General features: G+C 49.0%; 15 protein-coding genes across 15 annotated transcripts; 8 read left to right on the top strand and 7 right to left on the bottom strand.

Moving 5' to 3' along the window:
- The first annotated feature begins 327 nt into the window (after window positions 1-327).
- EJ05DRAFT_514220 (uncharacterized protein) lies at window positions 328-1,800 on the top strand. The gene is made up of 3 exons (XM_033748506.1): window positions 328-1,299; window positions 1,356-1,439; window positions 1,505-1,800. Exons 1-3 carry the CDS (start codon window positions 624-626, stop codon window positions 1,648-1,650), a joined length of 906 nt encoding a protein of 301 aa, XP_033596659.1. The 5' UTR covers window positions 328-623; the 3' UTR covers window positions 1,651-1,800.
- EJ05DRAFT_152658 (uncharacterized protein) lies at window positions 1,792-3,186 on the bottom strand. The gene is made up of 4 exons (XM_033739338.1): window positions 2,973-3,186; window positions 2,373-2,907; window positions 1,884-2,312; window positions 1,792-1,830 (listed from the first exon to the last, which is right to left on the bottom strand). Exons 1-3 carry the CDS (start codon window positions 3,101-3,103, stop codon window positions 2,040-2,042), a joined length of 939 nt encoding a protein of 312 aa, XP_033596660.1. The 5' UTR covers window positions 3,104-3,186; the 3' UTR covers window positions 1,792-1,830; window positions 1,884-2,039.
- A 1,204-nt stretch (window positions 3,187-4,390) lies between these two features.
- EJ05DRAFT_520968 (family 27 glycoside hydrolase) lies at window positions 4,391-6,111 on the bottom strand (the record flags this gene model as incomplete). The annotated part of the gene is made up of 3 exons (XM_033748754.1): window positions 5,456-6,111; window positions 4,587-5,395; window positions 4,391-4,473 (listed from the first exon to the last, which is right to left on the bottom strand). The coding sequence occupies exons 1-3, from the start codon at window positions 6,010-6,012 to the stop codon at window positions 4,391-4,393; spliced, it is 1,449 nt and encodes a 482-aa protein (XP_033596661.1). The 5' UTR covers window positions 6,013-6,111.
- A 1,251-nt stretch (window positions 6,112-7,362) lies between these two features.
- EJ05DRAFT_479742 (uncharacterized protein) lies at window positions 7,363-8,291 on the bottom strand (the record flags this gene model as incomplete). Its single annotated transcript, XM_033744735.1, has 2 exons — window positions 8,176-8,291; window positions 7,363-8,119 (listed from the first exon to the last, which is right to left on the bottom strand). A coding segment is annotated over exon 2 (478 nt), but the record flags the coding sequence as incomplete, so codon positions are not given.
- EJ05DRAFT_152740 (uncharacterized protein) lies at window positions 8,053-8,835 on the top strand. The gene has a single exon (XM_033739341.1). The coding sequence runs from the start codon at window positions 8,253-8,255 to the stop codon at window positions 8,646-8,648; it is 396 nt and encodes a 131-aa protein (XP_033596663.1). The 5' UTR covers window positions 8,053-8,252; the 3' UTR covers window positions 8,649-8,835.
- Window positions 8,836-9,022: 187 nt separating this feature from the next.
- On the top strand, window positions 9,023-9,338 carry EJ05DRAFT_504313 (uncharacterized protein; the record flags this gene model as incomplete). The annotated part of the gene is made up of 2 exons (XM_033747548.1): window positions 9,023-9,174; window positions 9,233-9,338. 2 exons carry the CDS (start codon window positions 9,023-9,025, stop codon window positions 9,336-9,338), a joined length of 258 nt encoding a protein of 85 aa, XP_033596664.1.
- Window positions 9,339-10,459: 1,121 nt separating this feature from the next.
- Window positions 10,460-11,547, top strand: EJ05DRAFT_541317 (putative quinone oxidoreductase; the record flags this gene model as incomplete). Its single annotated transcript, XM_033749652.1, has 2 exons — window positions 10,460-10,854; window positions 10,908-11,547. The coding sequence occupies 2 exons, from the start codon at window positions 10,460-10,462 to the stop codon at window positions 11,545-11,547; spliced, it is 1,035 nt and encodes a 344-aa protein (XP_033596665.1).
- A 557-nt stretch (window positions 11,548-12,104) lies between these two features.
- EJ05DRAFT_489453 (NAD(P)-binding protein) lies at window positions 12,105-13,160 on the top strand (the record flags this gene model as incomplete). The annotated part of the gene is made up of 2 exons (XM_033745788.1): window positions 12,105-12,247; window positions 12,305-13,160. The coding sequence occupies 2 exons, from the start codon at window positions 12,105-12,107 to the stop codon at window positions 13,158-13,160; spliced, it is 999 nt and encodes a 332-aa protein (XP_033596666.1).
- A 41-nt stretch (window positions 13,161-13,201) lies between these two features.
- EJ05DRAFT_504316 (uncharacterized protein) lies at window positions 13,202-15,151 on the bottom strand (the record flags this gene model as incomplete). The annotated part of the gene is made up of 3 exons (XM_033747549.1): window positions 13,202-13,242; window positions 13,269-14,268; window positions 14,318-15,151. The coding sequence occupies 3 exons, from the start codon at window positions 15,149-15,151 to the stop codon at window positions 13,202-13,204; spliced, it is 1,875 nt and encodes a 624-aa protein (XP_033596667.1).
- Window positions 15,152-15,769: 618 nt separating this feature from the next.
- Window positions 15,770-17,277, top strand: EJ05DRAFT_152675 (RmlC-like cupin). The gene is made up of 3 exons (XM_033739340.1): window positions 15,770-16,480; window positions 16,530-16,663; window positions 16,719-17,277. The coding sequence occupies exons 1-3, from the start codon at window positions 16,241-16,243 to the stop codon at window positions 17,188-17,190; spliced, it is 846 nt and encodes a 281-aa protein (XP_033596668.1). The 5' UTR covers window positions 15,770-16,240; the 3' UTR covers window positions 17,191-17,277.
- EJ05DRAFT_152671 (NAD(P)-binding protein) lies at window positions 16,986-18,466 on the bottom strand. The gene is made up of 2 exons (XM_033739339.1): window positions 17,332-18,466; window positions 16,986-17,271 (listed from the first exon to the last, which is right to left on the bottom strand). Exon 1 carries the CDS (start codon window positions 18,295-18,297, stop codon window positions 17,365-17,367), a length of 933 nt encoding a protein of 310 aa, XP_033596669.1. The 5' UTR covers window positions 18,298-18,466; the 3' UTR covers window positions 16,986-17,271; window positions 17,332-17,364.
- Window positions 18,467-18,603: 137 nt separating this feature from the next.
- On the bottom strand, window positions 18,604-19,942 carry EJ05DRAFT_479748 (citrate lyase-like protein subunit beta). The gene is made up of 3 exons (XM_033744736.1): window positions 19,795-19,942; window positions 19,524-19,744; window positions 18,604-19,469 (listed from the first exon to the last, which is right to left on the bottom strand). Exons 1-3 carry the CDS (start codon window positions 19,829-19,831, stop codon window positions 18,759-18,761), a joined length of 969 nt encoding a protein of 322 aa, XP_033596670.1. The 5' UTR covers window positions 19,832-19,942; the 3' UTR covers window positions 18,604-18,758.
- EJ05DRAFT_504320 (golgi apparatus membrane protein-like protein tvp23) lies at window positions 19,841-20,828 on the top strand (the record flags this gene model as incomplete). Its single annotated transcript, XM_033747550.1, has 4 exons — window positions 19,841-19,953; window positions 20,086-20,207; window positions 20,255-20,584; window positions 20,674-20,828. 4 exons carry the CDS (start codon window positions 19,841-19,843, stop codon window positions 20,826-20,828), a joined length of 720 nt encoding a protein of 239 aa, XP_033596671.1.
- A 3,168-nt stretch (window positions 20,829-23,996) lies between these two features.
- EJ05DRAFT_479752 (Ribokinase-like protein) lies at window positions 23,997-25,405 on the top strand. Its single transcript, XM_033744737.1, has 3 exons — window positions 23,997-24,213; window positions 24,273-24,370; window positions 24,451-25,405. Exons 1-3 carry the CDS (start codon window positions 24,180-24,182, stop codon window positions 25,249-25,251), a joined length of 933 nt encoding a protein of 310 aa, XP_033596672.1. The 5' UTR covers window positions 23,997-24,179; the 3' UTR covers window positions 25,252-25,405.
- Window positions 25,026-27,211, bottom strand: EJ05DRAFT_479753 (uncharacterized protein). Its single transcript, XM_033744738.1, has one exon. It carries the CDS (start codon window positions 27,122-27,124, stop codon window positions 25,475-25,477), a length of 1,650 nt encoding a protein of 549 aa, XP_033596673.1. The 5' UTR covers window positions 27,125-27,211; the 3' UTR covers window positions 25,026-25,474.
- Window positions 27,212-27,258: the final 47 nt, after the last annotated feature.

A 27,258-nucleotide genomic window follows, 5' to 3' on the forward strand; every position in this document is an offset into this window, starting at 1 on the left:
TCTCTATAGAACCTATAATTAGACATAGGTACGTACAATCCGAATCCATACTAGCCCAGCCTAGGCCGAGATGCTAATAGAGAATATAAAGCTTAATCTACGCCTTAAGAAGATTGATAAGACGGTATTATTTAGATATAAGTAGTTAGATCGATTATCCTAGATTAAATGAGGTGAGGCATATATCTTGTTTCAAGCTAAATTTAGGTATTGTTAGAGCCATAAGTCGAAAATGATTGGTCAAGGCCTTCAGCCTAAGGCTTCAACAATACTTAAATTTAGCCTCAGACAAGATCTAGGCTATATCCAGATATATACCTCACTTGATCTAATTTAATATAAGCAATCCAAGTCCCTTAGTATAGCATCTAACCAATCATACAGTCCTAACTTGTATCCGATCATGTATGCCTGTAACGGAGCGGACAGTAAATGATGAGAAGGAGGCAGAAACTCTGCATTTGAAACATGCAAGATCACCGCACGTCTTATTCAGCTATAACTACGTTGCTTTGAAAATTGAAGCCAGTTATCTCATCTGTACTTGTCTAATCCTCACTGCCTTCTCTTTACCAAGCTTTGTCTGTCTTTCCTGCTAAGCCCTGTTCGTCCTCGGTCTCATTATGGTTGCTCTATTCTTCCTATCTACATTCGCTCTTTTCGCACCTTCTTTGGCATTAACCTACTACATGGATACCTCATGCAATCCCTATCCAGCCGTAGGCCGGGCCCTGCCAGAAGCTCTCACCATGGCAAGACGCTCTAATGCCCGTCTCGGAGCCAATGATCCAGACATCCAAGTAGCCTTTCAACGCATCTTCAATACTGGCACGGACAATGGCGCCGCCGTTGCCGAGGTCCGACGCATCATGGGTGGTATTGCAGATATGACCGAGACCAACGACCGCGAAAGCTCTGGTGTGCGCATCTACTGCAATGAAGACAGGTGGTCCCTGCAAAAAGACCGCGAGAGGACCAACAAACTGATTAAAAAAAATTCGAGCCGAAATCCCGGCGATCAGATCTGGATCGACACCACGAACAACATTCCTTATGCTGGTCCGCCTGGTTGTAAAGTCCAAGATAGGATCGGTCAGGTCTTTCACTGGCCGCGACTACCACTGCAGGCCTCTCATTCAACCATGTCGCTCTGCAAGCCGTGGATTGAGGATCGTATTGCAACGATAAAAGAGCAGGGCAAGAGAGATTTTTCCAGATTACGGCTGACCGGGGCCGGATTGTCACAGCTACTCAGTTTTATTGTGTTGCATGAATTGACACATGTTCCGCCATTCCGTAGTAAGTAGTCTTTTACTAAGAAGACAGAGAGAGATCACCGCTAACACGCTTCCCAGCCAAGGATGTACATCCTGCGTATGAATGGAATAATGTCGTTTCAAAGAGCACTGCTGATGCAATCAGGAATGCGGAGAATTATGGTACGATAAACCTGTCCCACCTGCGAAACCTGTGTCTTCTGTGTTTATAATAACCGTTGTAACAGCATTCTTTGGTCTGCTTGCTGTGCTTGGAGACGCGAATTATAAGCTTGAACATACTAAGCCAGAACAGAACTGGTCCGGTTTGCTCATCCATACACCTACCATCTGGCCTAGACAACTGTTCAATAATGTACGGTCTATAAGCTGATGCAAAGATAGAATTGTCAGAATGCGTGACCTAATATGCTAGGGTCTTGTCGGTACTATTGCTAGAATGGTAGATGTTTTTGGGAAAGTATGAATTCAACGCTCGCGTGATGCGCCACCACTGTTTTCTGTTCGTACTTGACTTTGATTGGCTACCAATGAATTCTTGAGATTCATTGTTCTGATATTAGGTTGTTAGTTTCGAACAATACATTATTAACTGAAAGCTCTTACGTTATCCATATTAACTCCATGGGTGAGACTGCATTAGCGTTATGAAACCTGCCAGGCAGAATTCGGTTTTGTAGAGCATCGATGTCGATATTTTTGGGTATTATTGCACTGATATATATGTGTCCATTCAAGCTAACTCATCACTAGTTAGGTGCTTCATGCCTTTACTATATCATTGGTCGAGATATCAGTCTGCGCATAACTTTCTGCGTTGACCATCGGTGGCTTGATAGGCAGCAAGAACAACGAGGCCCCAATAGCAATGACCAATAATCTCCAGAGGATACTGACCACTGTGTCAGTGATATATGCAGGTCCCCAATGATGGTATTCCAGTGGGCCCACGTGAGTGCCAATAATCTGTTCCAACCCCTTCAGGCAGAACAGGGACGACACGATAATGAGAGGGGATCGGAAGCGAGTCACCTCCTATAAGAATGGACGATCAGCTTCAATACCCGTAAGAGTCGGTCACCTTCGTAGACTTACGTATGCCAGATTGTATGGTTCGGACTGGTTGTACTTATCCTGTGCATCAAGATCCATTGCATTCGCCGGTCGAGGCGGGTAGCAATCTCGTTTGACCTTCCAAACATACACTACGCTGCCAATCATGAAGAGAGACCAAACAACCATGACCGACTCGTACCCGTTGCCAATGTGTTTCGCTTTGTCAAAATCACCAAACTCCCCCAGGTTGAGAGCATTGTCATACGTGATGCTCTGTGTCCCATGATGCGCAATCATGATCCAGTACGCTGTAAGAAAGCCCCAAGACACCGCCGTCAAGGCGCACATGAAGAAAGCCAAAGCCCATGCGACGTATATGAACGTGTTGGCAAGCGAACGCTTCATATAGAGTGCCCGGAAGTAACTCGTATACTTCTTCATCGCGTATATGGCATAGCCCAGCTCCGTGATGCGCCACAGCAGCTCGCTGAAGACGGGGTAGTAGAAGAAGGTAAAGGGCCTTAGTTTCCAGTCCATGAAGGATGTGAGCGTGATGATATCGAGCACCTGGACACTTACAAGCACACACACAAGTCAGCAGTAAGCACAAGGCAGAGAGGACACCAGAGCACATCTCACACTATGAAGCACAGCGTACACGCGATAACGCTATATCTCTTCAAGCCCTCAATCACTCTAGCTTTACGCGTCAGGATCCCCTCGCGCGTCCCGATAACGCCCTGCATAAACATCACAACCACCCCAAGCATGATCGTAATGATCAGAAATGCAAGGAGAGCGATTGGCGAGCGCTCCTGCTCGTACACATCAGCTTATGGGATTTTCCGCGCAGTGCACAAACAGACGTACGCATTCTTGTGCATTAAGCAGGACGCGTGCCTTGCCCGTTAACGTCGTGACATCGACGGGCACAAACCTAGGAGCGCACATGTTCCATGATCGCGCAGGGCCTGGGTATCGATTGCTCCCAAAACCAGTGGTGCGCACCATGTTTTGCGACGCTGGGTGATGTCGGGGGAGGGTGGAAGGGAATCAGACAATGCGGTCTTGCGATGGACATTTTGGCGGGGCCAGGGGTCATCTTAAAGCTCGACTATGGTATACATTGAATCCACTTCGCTAGGGTCTGATGGTTGCAGATCCGGTAAAGCTTGGCCTAGTGCTAGCCTATCTAGCGGATAGCAAGGGATCCGAGAACTTAGCTCTGGCTCATAATCGCTTATCCATAGTTTATTCTTATAGTGACTGTCCTCTAACACCTAGTGCGATAATATATAGGAATAGCGTCTATGTATTCACACTTGACTCGACAACACCTTGGTGTACAATGAGTCTAGCTAAGGCAAGGATAAGGCTATGCGTAGTACATAGAGATTGTCTTAGACTATCGAAGTAGTCGGTCTTTCCATTCAATCCTATGATGATATTAGATGGTTTTAAATCAAAGAAATAAGGTATTTTTGGTAAAGAGCAACCACGTAAAATATGAACGATGAATTATTCGCTACAGAACTTGCAATTCTTCCATGACTAGTTTAAGACTATATAGGAGTAGGCTAGTTGGTAGTACTATAATTACACAAGCTAATAAGTTACGTGGGAAGTTACTAATATTCTTAGTAATATCCACCGTAATAGTACGAACATGGCTCTACTGGTGTCGCATTGTATTATACAGAAGTACCTAATTAACGATCGTATTTTCGAAAGACTACTAGGCAAGGTTAATGGAGCGTAAATGATTACGCATTGGGTTGATACTATTGTATAGTGAAACTAGAATCCGTCAAATAACAGTACGAGTCCAGGCAATCCTATCTAAGGGCGCCCCTATTGAAAGAGAGAGACGACAGAGGGAGCATTTGATCTCAAATAGACGTCTTGCGAGGAGCTTCGATTCTGGCTGTCTATTCAAAAACGAGGCATATGTTACTGCAAGAAGAAGTAGAAGTTGCGAGTAGATGTGGATAGACGGATTTTTCGACTTCAGCAAGGAGACTTATGACCTGTTCACATGCATGTGGAAAAGGGTCTATCTAGGAGATCACCATTGTGCTAACATTCCCTCCATACATCTGACAGGTATTCCAACCATGCTTCGGTCCATGAATTGTTAATCCTGTCAATAGCCACCACATTTCATACTATTCACCGAACTGTTCTGCCCGGCCGTCAAAACCAGCAGTCTGCTCTCGCCCTCATCCAGATCAACAGTCATTCCATCCAAAACACCCAGATCGGTCGCTTTCCACACATCCCTGACATTCCAAGTTCCACCAAGACCAAAATGCTTAAACTCGACCGACATTTTCTGTACACCACTCATCGCTGTTCCAAAGCCCCCTTCACCTTCATCGGGGCCGTAGTTGGCAAGTACAACAACACTCTTGCATTGTGCTGACATCTCCACACCCGCGATCCACGCTTGCACCTGGGCCGGAGAATTACCACCTCCAGGATTAACAGGCTGCATGGGATAATACGACGTAAAATTGGCTACATCAAGGGCTTCCTGGTTTGTGTACAGGTTCATGCCGACATGATCCAAGTTTCGCATATCCGAGCCAGTAATCAGTGGCGCTCCGGCTCCAATCCAGTGCGTCATGACACTCTGGCGCTTGACATCGCTGATACCCGATATCGACTTGTCGTTGCCGTTGAGTAAGCTGTCCAAATCAGGGCGCACGCGCAGAGCCAATCCAGCATCGATCAGGCCGGCTGTCGCGGCAAGGTACCATTGTCTGTAGTTCTCAATCGCGCGTTGAACTTTCTGCCACTGGACCAGTGTTTTTGCGCCGCTCTGGTTGATGTCTTGATCAGTGCGCATGGCGTCTGTGTTGGCGTTCCATATCGGGAGATAGGTAGCGTTCCTTTCGAGCTTCCAGGATATGTGCAAGCGCATGGAGCGGCTTGGGAGTTCGGTTTGAATGGCATTGTGAAAAGCTCGAACTGAACCGGAGTTGTCCGGTGGGAGGTTCGAAGAGTTGCCGGCTTCTGGAGATCCAGGGGTGATGAAGTCAAGCTTGATGAACGAGATACCACTGCGTGCGAAGCATAAATGTGGTAGCTACGGACGGAACTATAATGAAGAAGAGAGTTACCTTTGCGCATAGAAGCGAACGACACTATTGTGCCATTCTTGTACACCGGCTCGGGTGAACTTTCCATTGCTGTCCATTGAGAAGTCAAAGTCACATCTCGCAAACCCGTTATTGTTTCCACTCATGGTATCGGCGATGGTGATATTGGTCCCCTCAATGGTCTTGCTCATATCTTTGCAGAATGCGCCCGGTAGTAGATAGACTCCGACTTTGACACCTAGAGGCGCAAGCTCTCTGGTAAGTCTGGCGATGTCGATACTGTTGGTGTCGTTATAAGGTCGGCCATGCTCATCACCATGATCTCCAACACTCCAGCCGCTGTCAAGAGAACAGTATTCGAATCCAGCATTGCCCAGAGTCTCTCGCATAGTAGTACACTGCTTAAGTACGCTGTCCGTATTATAAGTGAAGCCTCCAACTGCATCTGGGTTGGATTGCAGTGCGAATGAATTCCATCCTCGCGCTGCTTCAAGGAAGCCATCAGTGCTAGCGTCGTATGAAATGAAATTCAGCCCTTGTATAAGAGGGAGAAGGGCAATGAAAACTAGCGGGTTCATGTTTAAAAGTGTCACGGATCATCATATAGACTGCCGGGGGAAGCATCTTATACTTGCAGCTCAAAAGACCAGTAAGAGGAACCAACGAGACCAGAAGTCACAAGTCAAAGGTGTCCACCGCATCATTGGCCCCTACTTTCCCAGTATTGGCTGGTGCAGAGCGACGCATTAATCAACCAGGATACCCTGAATCCAGACCTCGGCATATACAACCGGAATACTGTCCGAGGGCCTAAATTAGGATTTTAGGATCAGTCAGTCTAAATGGACGAATTGTGCTTGCATACTATGCCAAGGTATTAGGATCGCTTGTGGTTGAGTTGAATCCAGTGGGGTATATTTAGATGTATACCCCACTTTATTCAATTTGACTCCAGTAGTCTGACCAATTAAATTGAGGTTATCTCGTCTTAGCACCAGGGCATGCATAGTGGCTTTAACCTACTAGAACTCTAGTATCAAATCCTTATTATATTATATAATTAACTCTTACTCTCTCTAGGTTCTTTAGGGAATCTGAATGTACCATAATATATTATCAGTGAGGCTCTTGCCTAGAAGTAGGCGATTTATAACCTTTGCAGACCCCTGTCGTAGTGTTGTAGCAATAGAATAGTTATTTTGCGAGATGCAGATTGAGCTTGTATTCTCTATTATAATTTTGGCTTAGGTTGAGGTTGTATGGATTGAGATTGTATGTGCTGAAGTCTACCCGAGTCAAGGACTCAAGGTTAGCAATGAATGGTAAGGCTGCCAGAAGTCGACAATAAGGTTACTAATAAACACTGAGTACTAACGATCACCATCTCCGTCCCCGCCTTGAATATAGACATATATTACAGCCTCCACAAGACACCCTAAAAAGGGATACTAAGCAATTGACCCCACATTCAATCCTCTACCCCATTCGGTTTGCATTTTGCCGGACTGCGGAAGGTTTCGAATACTGTCCTAGATAGGCTAAGCGCCAAGTCAGTAAGGATCAGGGATTTTCGCTTTTGATCTACAATGTCGGGAGCCCCGTTGTACCTCCGCAAGCCTTAGACGCCATGACGTTACATTTTAATCTACAGGTACATATGGGAGGATCTTGCCCCCACCCACCGTTGTACAAGTACGGTAGCTACCAAGCATTCGATCGTCGTCAATGTCTTGCATAGTCATGGTGATGGTGGTCTATGGTATGGTATCCAATATTTTAATTGTTAGCGTAGCAAGTGTTTGGCTTCTTATATTGGTACCAGGTAGTGTCTCAATTCAGATAGGATCTAAACCCCGCTGGGTAATGATAAATTGCCTGATCAGATGGAAATCTTAAATATCCTGACAGCAATGAACGGATCAGGATCTCCCATGCCACGCTAACCACGATCACCCAAGAAACCCAGTGGTGCTATTGGATCAATTACAACCATGGGTGACTGAGTATGTGGAGGCTTAACAAGCATGTCAAATACCAGATCATCCGTTCACATAAGCACGGCGCATTCGCACGTAAACGGACTACTACATGGGTCTCATGACCTATGCACACAGACATACACGTCAACCCCATCATATCGTCAAGTTGTACATTACATGGCATTCCCCAAAGCTACGTCAATTTTTTCAACTTGACATGCCGCGTCTCCCTTGCCTCCGCACTCTCAATCACCAGCTCCACCATTCTATCCTCAATTTCCTTCCTTTTCCGAAACTCCTCCCCTTTCCCCTCGCTCTCCCACCCAATAACCAACACAACCCCCTTTCCCTCTACCCCTGTATGCTCCAGATTTTCGTGCGTGACGCCCGCAGCGGAGCCCAAAAACCCGGATCCCGCATCCTCCCTTGCATGGCGTAGCGAAGCCTCCACAAGTGACAAGAAGTCTCCCGGCGGTCCATTTTCGAAGTAGAACGTCGTGATCTCCGTGACAGGCGCCGCCAGCGCCAACGCAAATGTATCGCAAGGCTGCAAGTCAACGTGCAGGATGACGCCAGGGCCCGTGATCCACGGGATGAATTTACGCGCAAAGTCGCCGTAGTCGGCGGACTGCTGGAACGCGCGATGGTCGTCGATGGAGTCCCAGACTGGCAGCATGGGTCAGGGGAGAGGGTGTTTAAAGGAATGCTGCTAAAAAGTGCTTTACAAGTTTGAGCACTCTCGACCGCGTTTGGGGAACTTACCGACACAGAGATGTACTTTGCTATTGTCTTCGAGCTGGACACCCGAGTAGATAGCTTGACATCCTTCCTGTTCGTACATGGTGGTGATAGTGTCACGCATGACAGTCGCGGCCTCGCTGCCTGGCTCGCGCGGATCGGCGCCGGGGAGTAGCGGGAAGACGGCGAATTCTATAGTCGGCATTTCGCGACAAGGAGTTCCCGAGAAGGTGATCGTACGACTATGTGAAATGAGTGACCAAGATGTTTATGGTGGTGCCCCTGCGTCAAGGAGATCTACCACTTTGGCTGTTTCGGGTGTTGACAGCGGCTTACCCCGCACGCCCGGCTGTTTCTGGCAAGGCTGTACGTATCTATTGCGTTCGTCCATGATGACAGATGCACATGGGCTGCCTGTGTTCTGTCATATCGACATCTTTAGCGCCCCTGCTACGGTCCGTCAGACTCGGCTGCCACGCTCGAGCCTATATTCATAAGCAGTATCGGGAGGCACTCTAAGCTCTCCTTATGCTCAGAAAACGGCGTTGCCTCACATGCCTGCGCTTGCCGGTCCAGAGCAAGCAAGAGAATACACTAAATAAGTAGACACGTCGAACGAAAAAAAAAAGATTGCAGTCTTCCACGGAAGTTTTCGATACTATGGCCCTGTTTGATGATATGAAGCCAATTCGGGACCAAATGAAGTTCTTGCAAAGATCACAGCTGTGTCTTCAGAGTATCAAGACACTGAGGGTGATGAGCTTTCCGAACGAATGAACGTGAAGGACCAAGCCCAGAGATCGCAGTCGTAATAGGCCGCAGAACCACCACAAAGCTAAGACGCGCAACATCAATCATACCATGCTCCGACATGGCCGGCTCCATCATCTCGGTGGGCCCAGACCTCAATGAGAATATCTCAACGATGAAGAAGCGTGTGCACTATCCATTGCATCTGTTACAACATGATTGCCAATCAATGGCACGCGTTCCCTCGGGCAGCCCGGCGGCGTTAGTGAGATGGTACGCTTACAAAGAGCCGGGAGGAGTTGCCATTAACAGGCCTGATATCAGGTACCAGCGGTGCCAGGGCTATCGTATGGTCTTCGTCCGATGAGAAGTTGGCCAAGGGTCGGAAGCTTGGAGCCGCGTACACGATAGACTATAACACCAATCTGGATTGGTAGAAGGATGTAAGTGGAGTCACTATGGCGAAGGCTTCAACATTGTCGTCGAAGCGTGATGCGAAGACGCTGTGGAAGAGCTTCGATTGAATTGTGTACCTGAGTGGAAAGGAAGTTGAGCCCGGTGATCGATTGAACACGAATGTGCTGGCTTTGAGGGGGAATGTTGCCTTGAAAGGAATATTGAACGAATCGAGAGATTTATTTGATAGGCCCTGGGATTCTTCGAGCATCACTAGATCCGGCCAGTAGTTGAGTGGACGTGGACATTCGAGGGCGCCAGGGATGCTCTAAGCTATATCTCCAGTCGAAGCCACCCTGGAAGTTGTTATCCGCGTGTAATAACGTGAATTCAAGGCTTAGTACGAGCCTAGCTGAGCCTGTACATGCACTGAAGTCATCTGAGGATGGACGGAGGCTTTGCAATGTCTGACCGCGGTCTATACTTTACCAGAAATACTTCCAGTTGCAAGGGACCTAACGAGGCCCGAACTTTGAATAGAGGTAGAAGCTGAAACATCTCTTCACTAGTGCAATTGCAGGAGGTATAGGGAAAGCTACGAGGCCTCGAAGCAATGTGATCATTACTATCGCGAAATCAGGTGGGACTCTCTTGCAAGTCTGGAGCATGGAGAGCCAAGAAAAAAGCGAAAGGAAAGGGTGACCTGCTGCTATCTGGCAAGGAAGGAAGGTTTCGAAGCATTTAGGCAACAGAAAGAGGTGGCGAGCTGTAATTTAGCCACCAATCCGACGCAGCGCTCAAGTACAAGAACACTAACCTTGGATATGCTGTATCGACAATACTGTTCTATCAATGTGTGGGTTGAGTCATCTCTAGGGTCGATCATGAGTGACTATGATTCTGGACAACAATTGCTGCAGTGGCAAAGTCGAGCTGTGTTAGGGCTGCAAATGGCCCCTTTTAAACATCGGATCGTAGTCTAGTTGCTAAGTCCTCGCACTTCGGACTTTCGGGAAGATCGTACTCGGACTTCCGAGTATCCATCGTTGATTCGAAGGTCACTTGCAAAGGACAGTGACGTATAAAAACACGTCTTTTGTCTCAACTATCTGAATATTCCCGCTGCTACAGGTCATCAGTCTTCCAGGATATCGTGAGCAAGATGTCGAATTCGAAAACCTCAGCCCAACTTCAACTCACTCAACGTGGTGGTCCCTTCAAAGTTGCCCACGTACCGACGCCCACACCAGGCCCAGATGAAGTCCTCATCCGCCAACGTGCTATCGCACTTAACCTCGTCGACGTCAAACAGCGAGATCTGGGCATTGGTATTTCGCGCTGGCCACATGTGCTCGGTATCGAAGGTGCCGGCATAGTCGAAGCCGTAGGAAGCAACGTGCGTCATGTCCGACCAGGCGACGAAGTAGCTGCATGGGAAGGTTCAGGCGCGATGCAGGATACCTGGGGTGGGGCGTATCAGGAGAGTGTCGTCGTGCCGGCGTATCTTGTGTTCAAAAGACCCCACAACATCAGTCTTGAGGAAGCTGCCTCGCTGCCGTAAGTACATCGCATCGCCCACTTCCCAGGTCGAGACTGATGTTTCTCAACAGCATCTGTTTCACGACAGCTGTCAGCGCCATATACAATAGTCTCAGTATACCTCTCCCTTTCTTGACAAGCTTACCCCCTAATGGAGAGCTACCATCTTCTGTGCTCGTCCTTGGCGGAAGCTCAGCAACAGGCGCGTCCGCAATACAGCTGCTACGCAAGGCTTGTCCGGACCTACCTATAGTTGTAACGAGCTCTAGTAAACACTCAGCCAGGCTCAAAGGTTTGGGCGCGACGTCTGTGGTCGATTATAAGTCGCCTGCGGTCATCACTGACATCAGACGTGAATCGCCAAATGGCGCTGGAGTTGATATGATACTTGACTGCGTGTCAGCAGGTGCTTCCCAGACTGACATCTGTAATGTCTTTTACGACGCTGGACCAAAGAGGTACGTCGCGGTTGTGACAGGAGTACCTGTCCCTGTGCCAGAGGATGTGACACTGCTTGAGGCTAATGCCTGGACGATGATGGGCGTAGAAGGTGGTAATGAGATTATTGCATCGTTGACGAAGCTCGTGGAAGGCGGTATCTATAGGACACCACTTCCAGTCCGCAACGTAGGTCATGGATTAGAGACCTTGCCGGACGTCTTAGATGAGGTTGTAAAGGCAAGCGGTGAAAAGCTTCTGCTTTCCCTCTAGATCTAGGTACTCAAACACTTTGAATATCTTGCTACTGCTAAGGCACTATCCATCGTCCGTTCGTGTCGTCTTACTCGAGCGTAGCCACGTGGAATGTAATACTACCGTTCCAATGATTCCCCACCCGTCATTTAGGCAAGGAAGTGCGCATCATGATGCATATATGATACTATCGCGAATGAGGCGTAAGCTGCGGGACGTATCGGGGCCCGGTTGGATACTGGACAAGTCAAAATCAGATGGCAGATGATATATGCTTGCATTATACCGCTGTGGTGATAAATACCGTAGTGGAGAGCGGAGTTTGGATTTTAACTACGCCACTCAAGAGTGTTGGCTAACCCCTATTCACATTAGTAGCGGGCTCTGCGGTGGTGGAGGGTATATACACTAGCCGTTTACGGCAATTAGCGCATACTCATGGTTATGAACATTGTAGACTTGAAATGTATAAGTAAAGGTTCGAATCGCATCGTAGAATTCTATGATCAAACAAACTCAGCATTGAGTTTCACAGTTACTACCATTTCAATCAATCACTTACCAAAGTAGCCATCATGGGACTCGGAGGTGATATAGTTCAGATGAACATTGGGCAAATCTTCCAATCACCCTTTGTTCCCTCAGTAGATCTCACTGGTCAAACTATCGTGATAACTGGCGCGAACACTGGTCTTGGATTCGAAGCCGCAAAGCATCTGTATGAGCCAATACCTCCACGACTTCCTATTGCAATACTTACATGAACCATTTATAGGTACAGCTTGAACGTTTCGTACCTCATTCTTGCTTGCCGATCCGAAAGGAAAGGTGAGAAGGCAAAGAACGATGTTATAGCGAGCTCGAGAAGGTCGACTCCTGGCAAGGTCGAGGTCTGGCCGCTCGATATGTCAGACAACGCATCTATATTGGCTTTTGGAGAGCGACTCAAGACTTTGCCTTGTCTTGATGCTTTCATCGCCAATGCTGGTGTGGACAGAAACCATTTTGAGTTGGACCAGGGATACGAGTCGTGCATTACGATCAATGTAATCTCAACATATTTGGTCGCGTTCCTAGCCCTACCGAAGCTTTACGAATCATCCAAGCTGAATGGGAGACCATCACGACTGGTCATCGTTGGAACCGTTGTCCATATCTTTGCAAAGCACGAGTACCTTGTGCTACCTCAACCTGGACAAGTGTTTGCGTCTCTCAATAACGATCAGAAGGCCGATATGGGTGATCGTTACAACCTTAGCAAACTCATCTCTTTGTTGAGTCTGCAGCAGCTTGCGAAAGAGGCATCGATAAAATATGGCCAGGACACCCCGGTAATTTGTTTTCCAAATCCAGGATGGTGCAGGACAGAGCTCTTTCGGACCAATAATGGCGGGCTTGGAGGCAGGATCGGATTGCGCCTGATTGGAAGATCAGCAGAAGAAGGATCTCGCGCGCTCGTACATGCCGCAGTCACTGATGAAGATTTCCATGGGAAGTATATCAGCGAATGTCGGGTCAAGCCAGTCTCGACTTGGATGAGAACTGACGAGGCACCCAAGGTGGGCATCAAAGTATGGGCGGAATTGAAAACCATCCTGGAGCATATACAACCTGGTGTTACTCAGCTGTAAAACATTAGAATCATCTTAAGTCTCCCAAGAAAGATTCCCAATCAATGTAGCATAGCATTTCCAGATCTTCCGACGATATTGGCTGGACACTGGCGTTATCGAATATACCATCTTCCAGCTTCGTGAGATCGCCATGAGAGTATCGCTGCTCTGTTATCGTGCTTTGCAATTCCTTGTTGGCTGTCGGGGACGCCGTGGTCTCAGCGTGTGATTCCTGAGCGTTTGATGCATCTCTGACCACTCTAGCCTTGCGCATGAGCTTCTTCATTGCATCCCAAAGGATTTCGTCTTGATCAGAGGCCCCTAACAGATCAAAACTTCTCTCAGCAACGTCCCAAGCTCGTTCGATTCCAGAGTTAGTCCTAGGTTGGCAGAGCTCGGCAAGGAGAACGGCCAGAGCGTACCATTTTGGCCACGCAAACCACGCCCATGGCTTAAAACGCGCATCGTCAGCTTTTAGAAGATTACTTTCAAGTATGAGCCTGGCCACTTCCAAAATGTCAAAATCATCATCAGGGGGAGGCACCATCCCCTTGATACGATGCATTGGACGACGAGCGATGAGTTGTAAGGTTATGCTCATGCCGGCGCAGGCATTCTTGGTAAGCAATTGAAATGCATGATTGGGGTCGCAAAATTGAGAACACTTTTCTGTGAGGGCGGCAGCGCATTCTCCTGGTATGGCAGACCGATACTGCCAGTCTCGTTGAACGACAGGCCGTCCATCGACATCTTTGGGTACGTGCAGAACCTTTCGCATATGAATGAGCATCTCGTAGGTTGCGCAGCAGTACGTCATATCGCTGAAGGAACGTCTCGGCTCAGGTGGTATGTGGTCCTGCGGAGAAATATCCCAATCGTTGATGTGCAACGGTGGCGATATGAAAAGTGCTCCGCCGCCGAGAGCCGAGTGTAACCCAAGTCCGAAAGCAGCTCGAAGGTCCAAAATTCCTATAGAGTACCATAATCGACGTCTCATTTCATTCTCGTAAGGCATACGATGAGCATCGCCTTCGTCCGTATCCAAAGCGAGTGCTTGTCCGATTCGCACTGCGATTGCGAGAAGAGAGTGTGCTTTTCTTAATCCACACTCGATCTGGTATCCCACCTGATATAGGTCAGTGCTTTCATTTCTACATACAGAGAGGGAGACTCACAAGATAAATGATGTACGCTTGTAAAACCATGAGGTCGGTTGTGGCAAGCAGTCCAGCCCGGGAGAGGTATACCTCGGTCGCCAGACGGTATCGCCTACGGAGTACTAACTTGTCCTCCTTGAACCATACAAAACATTCTTCGTCATCGATACTACTCACACTGGTGTACATCACAGCGAAAGCCAATGCCTCACTACGTGGTGATGTTGTGCCTTTTGACGCATGAGGATTGAGCACAACATTGTATATTTCGTCTCGGTGAGTAGGTTTGAAAATGGGGTGAACACGATGATAATAGATGTCGAGCAAGGCTGAGGCCATATCTACAAGCGGTCGATTTAAGATATCTGGCTGAACAAAACACGATGTGTCTCCGTAAAGTAATAAATCAAAACTATGCTGCTGATATAAATCCGGCGCGTTCTGGACTGGATCATCAGGTTCATCGACCGTGAGATCATGGAGTATATCCTTGATCCCGGCGATTTCGGCTTTGGCATCGATCACGGACTGTGCACGCTCGGTGCTGGCTGTGTCATCACTGTCTGAAGGCGGCGTTGGGTGTGACTGGTGAGTAATGTCTTTTTGGTCCATGAGCAGCTTCTCGAGTCTCGCAACTCGTTGTCGCAAGTCCTTTCCGTCTCGCTGAAGGGCATGTCGACCTCTAGGAAGTCGAGTACGTGAAACAGGGGTACACTGTGTGCCAGATCGGACGCATGTTTGGCATGGGGTCATCTTGTCGCATTTTCTTTTGCGCTGTTGGCACTGGAGACAGGTAAGCTGGACCTCTGGTTTCTCAGCAACGCTTGAAGCTTCATAATGTCCAACGAGCATGGCGACCAGATGATAATGTAGCACGACGCTTGATTGAAGGGAGTGCAATATATGATGTATGATAGATGGGACCATAATCAACAATGAGAGTTCGGAGGAAATGATACTGAAGAAGCGTGAGTGAAATCATGACGTATTCCTGCCTCAGGCAAAACCGCTAAAATAGTACGCGCTAACGGTCCTTGTTGGAACAAACAAACATCTTTTCCAACTCAGTCGCTCAGATTACTACCTCAGGTAAATAAGCAAAGAAGAAACGAGATTGCGGACTCTCTTAGCGTGATATGCTAACACTAACTTCGTCTCCAGCTGACAAACACTGCTTACATGTAGGGTCCGTGTACCCTCTATGTAGACTTGGCAACGACGACGACAACATAGAGGCTGAATCGAACCCGTACGTTGTACTTACTTCTTGATACGCGGTTTCCGACAACGACATCACCAACGTCGACATGCGTTCGCACTGCGGCAAATCGACTCCATAGCTCAGTGTGAGTTGGTGAGGATGTTTTCTCTCCAGATCGGCCTATTGAGACCAAGATAAACCTATAGTATGGAACAGAGGCTGTGCGGCTGTGAATTCGAACAGTCTAGCTCATGCTGACCTTGTATCGGCTGGCTGTCAGTGATAATGAACGACGCCCCTTCGACGGTCGCGCTCCTCTAGTCAGATGCAATGGCGACAAGTGAGGCACAAGTAGGTCAGCGGATGCCTCCGCTATACCGTATAGGGGACGACAAAAATAACAGGCCCTAAACATCGTGGTCTAAGTAGATGACTTAATGTCTGAGGCGCACTTACAAAGACTCATGGCTATTGATCATTTCAAGCCATGGATGCCTATCATACAAAGTCAAAGCCCTATATGCTTTGTAGAGTTGCCGATAGCCGAAGTGCATCACATATTCAGCTCTTGCCACATCAGCCTATGCTTCAAGAGTGGCGGATCTAGGCTCATTTGAGTGAAATATCACCACAGTGGAAACCACTATAAAGACCATCGCTCCGTGGTCGATATCAGAGGTTCTTCATCCGAGCAGTCTTTGGATTTGACTTTCCGTGCATACGCTTTTCTAGTCAAAAAGATGGCTCAAGCCCTATTTTCTATCATTGCTCTAGCAGCTGTAAGTGCAGCAGCAGCAGTTCAATCACCTGTCGATGCCCATGATATCCTCGAACGAGCAGTAAACCCTAAGACAGTAAACACTCTGTCAGCTGCTCAACTGCAAGCCCAGCGACAGGGCTTGATTCTGGCTGGTTCTGAACAGAACCGCCTCAATCTTCTGTTCCCCAATGCCCCTGATGCAACCAACAATACATATCAGGTATGATTGATCGCATATATTGCTTTTATGAACTAACAGGAGGTGACAGTTCATAAACAATACTGTCAAAGCCCCGACCGGCGGTACTGTTTTTCTTGGAACTGTCGAAAGTTTTCCTGCGCTTTATAGCACTGACGTTTCCATTGGCATCGGGTTTGTCAATCCTTGTGGCCTTAATACCCCGTAAGTCTCCAAATGAAAGTACCTTTTACCACCATTCTCAAGTCTATATTTTCAGGCACATACATCCTCGCGCGAACGAGTTCCTCGTTGTCACTCAAGGCACTCTCATTGCGGGCCTAGAGCTCGAACAAGATAATGGCTACGGCAACGTCGTTGGCGGTGAGCCAAACGTGCTAGGTCCCATTCCTCAGGTCAATGCCACTCTCACGAACTACACTGGCTTTCTGTTTCCCAAAGGCCTCACTCACTGGCAATTCAACCCCAACTGCGAGCCTGCGGTCTTTGTTGCTGCGTTTGATAGCTCTGATCCGGGTCGTGCAGAAGTTGCGCGATCTTTCTTTTCTGTTTATCCTTCAGAAGTGGACCTCTCCGCCACTGGCTATCAGACAAACTACCTCAGCTCTGCTGACGTCGACCAACTTCGAGCGACTGCCAATAACCAGGCCGTGTCTGTTGTGCAGTCTTGTGCTAAAAGATGTGGAATTCCATTTCAGAAACGGGATCTGCATGAGTTCTTGTTTGTGTGAGCTTATAGACACGACGACATCAGGCCTTCGGCACTCTAGTCTTTACCATTGTGAACACAATATCTACTTTTTTGCTTTGTCCTATCTCTTGTTAGTTCTCTCGTCGCGTTTTAGATATCATCCTGAGATGCAGGTACATACACTAGCTTTTTTAGGTAATTATGTCTTAGTCCTTTAGATACTAGAATGCTCCTTTAGGAACCCCTCCATCGTCTTAGGCCGGACATTGAACTGGTCATTTTGTAGACTCGTCAGATTCCATATTCCCTTCACACAGAAGAGATGAAACCACAGTCGATGCCAATCCCAGAATCCTCTTCTCCCACCAATTTCCTTCTTCTTTTCCGCCAATGCTTCCAACTCCGCCACAGACCCCTTCTTCCTCACGACGACCTCGATATTCCTGACCTTCTGATACCTCTCCACCAACTCATTCAAACTTGAGACCCAAGAACACACGCTCACAAACCCGCCTTCCTCTGCCCTCGGCCCTGTAACAACCTCCACTCCCCACTTCCCTGCATCCTCCTCTGTGGTGAAAAACCAATCCTCGTCCCCTGTGCCCCAAACATTCATGACCCTCCTCCCATCCTCCCAACCAATTACACCCCCTTCGAACTCCGTCGTGAATCCCGTCTGTCCCTCCGTGCCAAAGAACACCTCTGCCAGCATCCCGCTCAGAATATACAGCGGCCGAATCGACGAGGTAATCTCCGCACACTTGTGGAACGCAATCGCCGCATCATATACTGGCTCGTCCTCGCCGAAGCGGATCTTGCGCCAGTCGTAGTTCCAGCTAGCAGTAAGGAAGCGCGTCACGCCGGCGCGTTCGGCAGCGCGCAGGAGCAGCAGTTGGCCGTCAAGGTGCAACTCCGGCATGCCGGCGTAGGCGCAGATGATAGCGTCGACGCCAGCAACAGCTGTCTCGAGGGCTGCAATGTCGTGGTAGCTGGTGCTGGTGACGAAGGACTCGAGTTGAGAGTGGATCGTTGGGGAAAGTTTGGCGGGCGAACGTGATAGGCCACGGATGCGGTGGCCTTGGGCAAGACCGTATGAGGCGGCGTGCTGGCCGATGTTGCCTGTGATGCCGGCGATGAGGATTAACATGGTGGGTGAATCCGTGTGAATAGGATCGAATGGGATGATGACTTGGACTTGGATGTCTAGACGTCCCCTTTATATGCCTGGACTTTTAAGGAGCCTATCTCCAAAAATACATGTTACCTTGTCGCTAGTGGTTTTTGAAAGATGAGGGAATATGAATCATCGAGCTAAAGGTCGCCCCCAATGAAGTTTAAGAGTGATCGGTATGCCTAAAGTAGTTAGCGTATGTCTGAAAATCCCCGGCGGACTTGATGTCATCTCTCAATTGTGGCAGTGGTCATCAAATACAAGATTAGGATAATGACATGTGGAGTTAGCGCATGTCAACATACCGGACTGTTGTGAACATATAGTGGCACCTATATCATACAATTTGAGCCCTCGTGAGTCCTGCCCAGATGCCAGTTATAGTGAACCATTGATGCCCAGACTGCTTGAAAGTATAACAGTGTTCATCCGCTGTTCTACTCCGGTTCTTGGTCCTTGTGTTTCTCCTTCAAGCCTGCAACATCAATACCGCACAGCTCTGCTTTCTTAACAATAGATTTGGCCTTGCCAACCACCGGGACATCGATCATCTTACCATCCAAAGTCCAAGCACCCCTACCTTGCGCATCAGCCTTTTGATCTGCGATCAGTATCCGTACCGCCCATTCAACCTCCTTCTCCCCAGGCGAGAATGCCCTCTGAGCTGTCTCTACCTGACCCGGATGAATCAATTGCTTGCCATTGAAGCCCATTCCCTTTCCACCCAGGCATTCCTCCTCGAGCGTTCTGAGGCCCTCTTCGCCCTTGAAGCTGGTGCATACCAGGTCAATCGTGCTAGGTAGACTATGCGCTCGAGCAGCCGTGACAATTGCACTACGGGCATAGAGAAACTCCGAGAGTGATGGTGTGCGTGTGATTGACAGATCAGTCGCGAAGTCTTCAGCCGCAAAAACGAGACCAGAGAGATAGGGGCTAGCTTTACAGATAGAGTCGAGGTCCATGACGGCTTTTGCAGATTCGATCAGGGCGACTATGGATAGAGGCGGCTTGTCAGATTTGGCCGATATGTTACTTGATGAGGGATGTCGTGAGGGGAGGGTATGCCGTAGTACATCGGTGACAAAGTGTAGGTCTGCTGCAGAGTTTACCTTGGGTACGACGATGGCATCAATATTTGGGGCTTTGAGCTGGGTTTGTGTTAGCCGCTACTCGGTCCAGTGATTTTAACGGCTAGAACACACCACTTCCTGTAGATCATCCAACGCGAGACCTGTATCAACAGCATTGATGCGAACAGCTTGCTCCCGGATGCCCTGAGCACGGGGCTGCTCCATCAATTGACGGAGATTGCTACGCGCTTCAGCTTTCTTGCCTGGAGTGACAGAGTCTTCGAGGTCGTAAGCTATACAGTCGACATTTAAGCCTCTTGACTTGTCTAACATCTTTCTAGAAGATCCAGGGACTTTATCTCCATTAGCTGTTGTACTAGCAACGTCATTTAAGGAAAGCTACCGTATAGAAATGCCCGGCGAATGATTGGTGCTGCCATCTTGATCAAATGTCTCTGGGTGGTGATCTCGATTGTCTACATAGGTCTAATTGGAGAATATCCCGTATCAAGGAGATAGTTCTTGTGAGTGAGAAGGGCGAGCTCGGTTATTGTTGCCCGAGGTTAGTGTGTTTGGTTCCGTCACAAAAGCCTGCTCCTTTAAAGCTCCTTATCATTTATATCCTAGTAAGTATTAGCTCCCTTTCTAACGTCTCTCAAGCATCGTGTTCTTAGCACTGCTAAGAGCTTCGTAGTGCCGACTTCAACAAGACCTTCATCGCCTCGAGAATGGAGAACCCACAGCCCGAAGGCATTCTCAGCTGGCGTCTCAGCAGCCATCCTATCACGCTGCTATGCTTCCTCGGCTTCAGAATCTGTGCGCCACTTACACCCCAACTCGCACGTCGTACTAACAAAGCATAGCATCTCTCCTCGTCTACCTCCTCGGCGGCCTCTTCACTGGCAATTATGTCCTCATCTTCATAATTACGATCATACTCCTCGCCATGGACTTCTACTACAGCAAGAACATCGCCGGACGCCGGCTCGTTGGCCTGAGATGGTGGAATGAAGTTGACACGTCCTCGGGTGATTCATCATGGGTCTTCGAATCCGCAGATCCTAGTACACGAGTCATAAATGCGACGGATAGGCGGTTCTTCTGGCTTGCGTTGTACGCACAGCCGTTCCTGTGGGTGGTGCTGGCGTTTGTAGCCATTGTGTACTTGGAACCTATTTGGTTAACGCTTGTTGGTGAGTGACATACCTGAAGTGCCGTGCGAGAATGCGCCGAGACAGGATCGGGCTGTTGCATTGCTACACAGCCAGCTTACAAGATACAGTTATCGCGCTGGTGCTAACGATCACGAACACTTTGGCATTTTCGCGATGCGACAAGTTCAGCCAGGCCACCAATTATGCATCTAGTGCGTTGTACTCCGGTGGTCTAGCAAGAAATATCGCAGGTGGAATGGTCAGTCGGTTCTTTACGCGATGAGAATGGATATGGCGTCAAGCGAAGCTGAGTGACATAGCGTTTCGGTATGGCATGAGTGAAGAATAAATGTACCAGTGGGAATGAATTGTATTATACGACATGGTCGTCCGTCCCATGATTCTTTACTTGGAAACATCCCCTACCATCCTTCCCATTATATGGACCACCTTATGGTGTTACCCATCGATGATAAAACAGATCCGTCGTAAACACTGGACGATGCATTAGATCTCGCGCTTCTTCATGCCCTAAATGGCCGCAATTCAGACCAGCACAAGAATATCAGCTTTTCGTATCATGTCCACTGCAGCACGTCTCAATCGTTCCAACAACGGTCTCGTTTCAAACCTAGTCAACGCCTCCCTTGTCGAGTTCAGATGCGCGAACACCCCGTTAGGCAGGAGCACTTCCAAAATCCCACACAACGACTCCCAGCTCAAGGGAGGATCAAACACCAACACTTCTCTAATCACTCTCTGCGGCGTCCCCCCCAACTCATTAGCCGAATTCTCGTCTTGAGAGCGCACAACCTCACGCTGCCCGACACCTGATGACCGGCCTTTCACACCTACCAGAACGATCATGTCGCGCTGCAAAGCAATATACGACCGCCTGAACACGGCATCGAACGGCCAAAAAAACTAAATACGCGCTTCGCCCCGTCAGGATCTCCAGGATGAAGCCGCGTGAAGGAAGACATAGAGCCAGGTGTCGGGCGAACTCCGCTGCGTGAGGACGATGTTGGCGATTCGGGTATGCAGCGAACAGCTCTTCGGTAAAGAGGCAGCAGGGGTCGTCGCTTAGGGTCTATGCAGTCAAGTCGTATAATGCACGAATGGTCAAGTCGTATGCCATGCTCGGTGCAGGATGTACGTGGTGGGTTTCTAAAGGAGCGTCTCGAGAGGCGTGCAGATGGCCTGCTGCGTTGTAGCGTACTCATACATGATCCGGGCCGGCTCCGACCAGCACTAGAAGTGCTCACTGTTCTTGTTCTTCAATGTTGCGTTGAAGTGGTGTGGGCAACGCATGCATAGTACTCGGAAGACTATACAGACTGCGTCTACGTATCGGGCCAAGGGCTTCCAGAGATACATAAACGTTATTCCTGTTCCCTGGTGACTGAGAACAAGGATATTCATTGGAGTTGGTCTTGGCAACATAGGGGTCTGCGAAAGTTAAAATTCCGTTTTTCATAGTAAAACTGCTCAGGTATTCTGTCTAGGGATACTGTTCTATACGATCAATGGAAGCAAACGAGGCTGCATGAAGGTTGGATAGTGGACCTTTAGTAGAGCTTGAGGAAGTAGGTGTGACAAGAACACTTCCAGCTGTATCTGATTAGATTAGGATCGAATGTTCTACTATCCTAGATTAGAATGTAAATTGGGGCGTTGAATAGAGAGTAATGGTATTATACAGCATTCGATCATGGTAAGACGTCGAGCAGTGTCAATCATTACTAGACAGACCACTTAATCCATAAGCTCACAAGCCCACAAGCAACACGAGGATTACTGAGGCCAGCTCCTTTGCTCATCCCTATGCAGTGCAACACGTCCTTGTCTCTGACATCAAGTCAGGAAGTTCCTTCTTGCTTGGAAGACTATCCCATACATTTGTTCCTCTAACACTAGCCCATACACACTAGTAGATGTGCTCTTGTAAGTTGGACGGCTATACGGCTCTTATAGCCCTGTGCTGTGCTCCGTGTAAGTGGATCGTCACAATCTGCCAAGCGATTAGTCCGCATCTTGATGCATTGTCTACCACGCAATATGCAAGGTCGTTGCCGACGACGCAACATGCATTGTCATTGTCCGCGACATACAATGCATTGCGCTAGGATAATGAGTGGCATAGAGACACGTAATGCCAAATAAAAAGGCGTGCATCGACCCTTTCTATCCTTAAAGGGACTCTTCATATTTGTCAATCAGCTGAAAGTTCCCTATCTTCATACTAGACACAATGGTTACGTCTATGGGCACTCCGTCAGTAGGCGCAGACGATGAATGGTCGCCTCTTAGGTCGGTTATTGTTGGACGTGCCGGGCGAGCGTGCTTCCCGGCTGCTCCATTGCCGATGATAGATGCGACAATGCCTCGAGATCATATCCACCGCTTCCAGCCACAATCACTCTTTCCTCCCGATATAATCGAAAAGGCCGAGGTCGAACTCGATTGCTTAGCCGATATCTTGCAGGATGCCGGCATTCGAGTTTACCGGCCTCCTGAAGACATCGATTGGTTGGCCAGTGGTGGATATACGGGCGCCATGCCTCGAGATGGCTTGATCACCATCGGTAATACGGTTATTGAAGCCTGCTTCGCCTGGCCATGTCGAGCAAGAGAGGTCGAGATGGCGTACGGGGGCATCCTCGAGCAGCTGACTGAGGAGGACAAGGGCGCTCAGGTCGTTCGACGAACAGCAGACACTCTTGCAGACACTCTACTCGACGATCTGAACACTAGAACACAGGGGCAGTGGATCATCAACAATAGCCGTCCTGCCTTCGACGCTGCAGATTTCATGCGCTTTGGAAAGGTCATCCTGGGTCAATTGAGCCATGTCACAAACCAAGCAGGAGTAGACTATCTGCAGAAGCACATACCGTCAGGATACAGCATAGAGATATTAGCTGTAGACGACCCGAATGCAATGCATATCGATGCCACGATATTACCATTGCGCGAAGGGCTCCTAGTGTATAACCCGAAGAAAGTTACGGAGTCTGCCTTGCGCGCCCATAAGGTCCTCGCAAACTGGGAGTTGGTTCCGTTTCCCTTCGTTCCACAAGAGCCCGAGGCGCCTCCTCTATTCATGACCAGTCCTTGGCTTGCACTCAATGCTCTTGTATTGGATGGACGTCGCATCATAGTAGAAGCCAGCGATGAACAGACGATAGACTTCTATTCAAGCCTGGGGATGACCTGTATTCCATGCCCTTTCAAACATGTAAATAGCATTGGTGGATCCTTCCATTGCGCCACGGTTGATTTGGTGAGGGGCATATATGCTACATTTGTAGGATGAACAAAAACTTTTTTGTAGTAAACAAAAGTCATTCTCATCTGGAAAACACTCTAAATCCGGCTAGCTGTGAACCCTCGTTCCTTCCCCCTACCCCGTTCCCGTTAGCCCCACCATGACGTCGATCCGACGCAGACAACGAAATGAATAAGTTAATATAGTATAGGTACAGTCATCACGCGTCAACATCAAAAGGCAGTTCGAATAAAGATTATTCTGCAAATACATGCTCCCAGCTACAGTCAATTGACGTAAATCCAACAGAACATTCAGATCATGGCGAACGCAAGCAGAAAAGAAATCCTGGGCAAAGTCTATAAGATGATCCCACCTATGCTTGAGAGCTTCCATAAAGGTACTTCGCTGCCTGTGACTCACTTCAAAGATCATGTACTCACTTTGTTGTTTGCACAGGCCAACTAGGCCGCGTCGCTGTCATCGGCGGCAGCGAGGACTACACCGGCGCACCATACTTCTCCGCCATGGCCTCCGCAAAGCTCGGCTGCGACATGGTAAATCCATCCATCCCTTAGCGACCGCAATTACACAAGATCAGATCCTACTAGACCTCCCATGCTAACAACAGTCCCAGTCACACGTCATATGCGAGCCAGCCTCGGGCGCCGTCATCAAAAGCTACTCCCCAAACCTCATGGTGCACCCCTACATGCGCCAGTCGAAAAACGCATCATCCACCGAAACCCTCGACACGGTCGCCTCGAGCATAACCGCCATGCTACCACGCCTGCATGTGCTTGTTATAGGCCCAGGCCTGGGCCGCGACGCGCTGATGCAAGACACATGCGCGCGCGTCATCGAAGCAGCGCGGGCGGCGTCGATTCCGTTTGTGTTGGACGCCGACGGACTAATGCTAGCGACGGAGCGGCCGGAGCTGGTGCATGGGTACAAGGACTGTATCCTGACGCCGAACGTGGTGGAGTTTGGGCGGCTAGCGAAGAAGATGGGTGTGGATATGAAGGGTGATCCGACGACGCTGTGTGCGGCGCTGGCGAAGGCGTATGGCGGCGTGACGATCATTCAGAAGGGGGCTGTGGATACGATATCGAACGGTGAGCATACGTTGGTGTCGGATGGCGAGGGTGGGGCGAAGAGGAGTGGGGGACAGGGTGATACTTTGACAGGGAGTCTTGCGACGTTACTTGCATACCGGAGTGCTTATCATGAAGGACTGTGGGACAATGGTGGAGAGATGGAGAGATTGGAGACGTTGGCGCTGGCGGCGTACGGGGGAAGCGCGATTACGCGGGAGTGCTCGCGGCTGGCTTTCAAAGAGAAGGGGAGAAGTCTACAGGCTGGAGACTTGACGGAGCATGTTCATCAAGCGTTTTTGAACGTGGTGGGCGAGCCAGGGACCTGTACTGAGAAGTTGTGAGCATAGTGCGAATGCTTGTCAAAATGTAAAATCATATCAGAAACAGCGACGAAGTGAGTGACGGGACAGCAAGATGCAAAGGAATTGCAACAATAGCCGCTCACTGGCGGTACAATATCTCTCTAACTCTATGCAATCTTTGCATTGAAATATTATCTCCATTTAAACAGCCCTCTCAAGCATCTTGACCCTCGCGAGCTTTTGGTCTTACTTCCGTTAAAGATCACTCGTCTTCGCTTGTGCCTCTCAACGCTTTCTTCTTCACAGCTAGATCCTGTTTCAAGCTCAAGAGTTTCTGAGCAGCCCTCTTCCTGAGCAAAGGATTCTTCTGTTGCTCATGCTGGCTGTTGGCAATCTCGACTTCCTTCTCCAAATCGGCGACTTCCTCCATGAGCTGAGCCTGTTCTTGCTGCCTCGCCAGTTCATCTTCATCCACCTCTTCATTCTCAGCGGCTCCGTCATCATCATCGTCGTCGTCATCGTCGTCATCTTGGTCGGTCCCATCGGTGCCACCAGGGGTACCTGCGGAGTCGCCAGGAGTTTCAGTTGTCGGAAGAGCGATGTTAGATGAGTCGCCCAGTGCGTGCAATGCAGCTTCATTCGCCGATACGGCCGTGATTGGCTCTTCTTGGTCGTCGTCGTTGCCCAGTTCGTTCATCATCTGCTCCATCATATCGTCGTCATCGTCATCCGCTTCCGCGTCAACATCAGCCATTCCAACAACCTCTCCATAAGCTTCACCACCCATCTCTTCATCAGCTTCCATGTCCATGTCGCCGTTGGCATCTTCGTCGGCGTCGGGACCGGAATCCTGGGCTTTTTCATCGGGGTCAATTGACTCATAGTCGGTTGTGCCGCCACTGGCACGTGCGGCCTCATCTGCCTGAATGAGTCGCTCGACTTCCTCTTCGACGGCTACAATGGTGCGGTAACTCACACGCTTGCGAAAGCGCCTTTTACGGACGTAATGCATCGGAGGTGTGAGGCCATGGGGATACTGGTATAGACCTTGAGTATCTGAGTCGTAGACCCTTTGAATCTCCGGGGGTAATTTGTAGTTTTGAACTTCTTTGTCGTCTTTTGCGGGTCCGAGGACTAAGAGCATTTGACTGATATCAGCACTTTTGTACCAGCCTTTTTTGTCCCAGCTTTTTGTGCCTTCGATGATACACGGTAGGTCTACGAGGATAGCAGCGTAGTAGTTGTTTCTTATCCGCACGCTCACACGTCTCCCTTCCTTATCCCAGAATTTGAACGCCACATGAAAGCCTTCTCCAATTGTCCTTTCCTCTATCGCCTTGCGCAAGAGATCGCAGTCCTTTCCAGGCTCCATACGCAAGATGAGTTGTGACTCGATCGCAGGATCATCTTCCGCATCTTCAGCTTCACTGTCATAGCCCACTCCAAGAGGCCTCTCCGGTTTTTGTCCCTTGGCTTTAATGACCAACATTTTTGGTTGTGTCTCTTGCCGCTTGGGCTTTAATTTGAGTGATATTGAGGGTGTCCGTGAAAGTGTGCCCGGCCCAACACCGGTAGCTGGTGAGGGTGGTATAATTATGCTCGGTCCTTTAGTCTTCGCCCGCTTTGGATTTGCGGCCTCGTCGCCATCGTGAGCACGTTTCTTCGACTTTGCCGTAGGCGTACCGTCCGTGTCTTTTGTTCGTTTTGTATACTTTCTCTTTTGCTTTGGAGCTACAGAGTCTGTCAGAGCGGTGTTACCTGCCGAGGCAGCTGTTGCTGAGGCCGGCGCCCCTGGCTGTTTGAAGGTGATCTTGAGTGGTGCACTGCCTGGTGTCTGCGCGACGCTTCCAGGTGAGCCTGCACCTGTAGGAGTCGTGCCCGACGTATTGAGCTTTAGCTTCAGAGGAGCCATCTTGGTCTTTGGTCGTCCGTATGACCACTCAGCAGGAAGGTTTTGATATGACGTGAAATGATGAGATAGGTTTGAATGAAGTGTGAACGCGAACGGCAAGTAAAGTGGATCGCGCCCAGCGTTGCCAAGGCTGG

Source organism: Pseudovirgaria hyperparasitica (assembly GCF_010093815.1).
Source record: "Pseudovirgaria hyperparasitica strain CBS 121739 unplaced genomic scaffold EJ05scaffold_17, whole genome shotgun sequence".
In the NCBI taxonomy this organism is placed as follows: Eukaryota; Fungi; Ascomycota; class Dothideomycetes; order Acrospermales; family Acrospermaceae; genus Pseudovirgaria; species Pseudovirgaria hyperparasitica.

What these genes read in the sequence shown, in the direction of transcription:
- EJ05DRAFT_152658 (XM_033739338.1), bottom strand. Translation starts at nt 3,103, where the DNA reads ATGCTTGGGGTGGTTGTGATGTTTATGCAGGGCGTTATCGGGACGCGC. An exon ending in TGTACGCTGTGCTTCATAGT is followed by an intron (nt 2,908 to 2,972) that starts GTGAGATGTGCT and finishes TGTGCTTGTAAG; the next exon opens with TGTCCAGGTGCTCGATATCA. An exon ending in AACCATACAATCTGGCATAC is followed by an intron (nt 2,313 to 2,372) that starts GTAAGTCTACGA and finishes CCATTCTTATAG; the next exon opens with GAGGTGACTCGCTTCCGATC.
- EJ05DRAFT_514220 (XM_033748506.1), top strand. Translation starts at nt 624, where the DNA reads ATGGTTGCTCTATTCTTCCTATCTACATTCGCTCTTTTCGCACCTTCT. An exon ending in ACATGTTCCGCCATTCCGTA is followed by an intron (nt 1,300 to 1,355) that starts GTAAGTAGTCTT and finishes CACGCTTCCCAG; the next exon opens with CCAAGGATGTACATCCTGCG. An exon ending in CAGGAATGCGGAGAATTATG is followed by an intron (nt 1,440 to 1,504) that starts GTACGATAAACC and finishes CCGTTGTAACAG; the next exon opens with CATTCTTTGGTCTGCTTGCT.
- EJ05DRAFT_479752 (XM_033744737.1), top strand. Translation starts at nt 24,180, where the DNA reads ATGATCCCACCTATGCTTGAGAGCTTCCATAAAG. An exon ending in GCTTGAGAGCTTCCATAAAG is followed by an intron (nt 24,214 to 24,272) that starts GTACTTCGCTGC and finishes TTGTTTGCACAG; the next exon opens with GCCAACTAGGCCGCGTCGCT. An exon ending in CAAAGCTCGGCTGCGACATG is followed by an intron (nt 24,371 to 24,450) that starts GTAAATCCATCC and finishes CAACAGTCCCAG; the next exon opens with TCACACGTCATATGCGAGCC.
- EJ05DRAFT_152740 (XM_033739341.1), top strand. Translation starts at nt 8,253, where the DNA reads ATGGTGGTGATAGTGTCACGCATGACAGTCGCGGCCTCGCTGCCTGGC.
- EJ05DRAFT_479748 (XM_033744736.1), bottom strand. Translation starts at nt 19,831, where the DNA reads ATGGCAGCACCAATCATTCGCCGGGCATTTCTATACG. An exon ending in TCGCCGGGCATTTCTATACG is followed by an intron (nt 19,745 to 19,794) that starts GTAGCTTTCCTT and finishes ATGGAGATAAAG; the next exon opens with TCCCTGGATCTTCTAGAAAG. An exon ending in TGGATGATCTACAGGAAGTG is followed by an intron (nt 19,470 to 19,523) that starts GTGTGTTCTAGC and finishes ACACAAACCCAG; the next exon opens with CTCAAAGCCCCAAATATTGA.
- EJ05DRAFT_152675 (XM_033739340.1), top strand. Translation starts at nt 16,241, where the DNA reads ATGGCTCAAGCCCTATTTTCTATCATTGCTCTAGCAGCTGTAAGTGCA. An exon ending in CAACCAACAATACATATCAG is followed by an intron (nt 16,481 to 16,529) that starts GTATGATTGATC and finishes AGGAGGTGACAG; the next exon opens with TTCATAAACAATACTGTCAA. An exon ending in CCTTGTGGCCTTAATACCCC is followed by an intron (nt 16,664 to 16,718) that starts GTAAGTCTCCAA and finishes CTATATTTTCAG; the next exon opens with GCACATACATCCTCGCGCGA.
- EJ05DRAFT_152671 (XM_033739339.1), bottom strand. Translation starts at nt 18,297, where the DNA reads ATGTTAATCCTCATCGCCGGCATCACAGGCAACATCGGCCAGCACGCC.
- EJ05DRAFT_479753 (XM_033744738.1), bottom strand. Translation starts at nt 27,124, where the DNA reads ATGGCTCCTCTGAAGCTAAAGCTCAATACGTCGGGCACGACTCCTACA.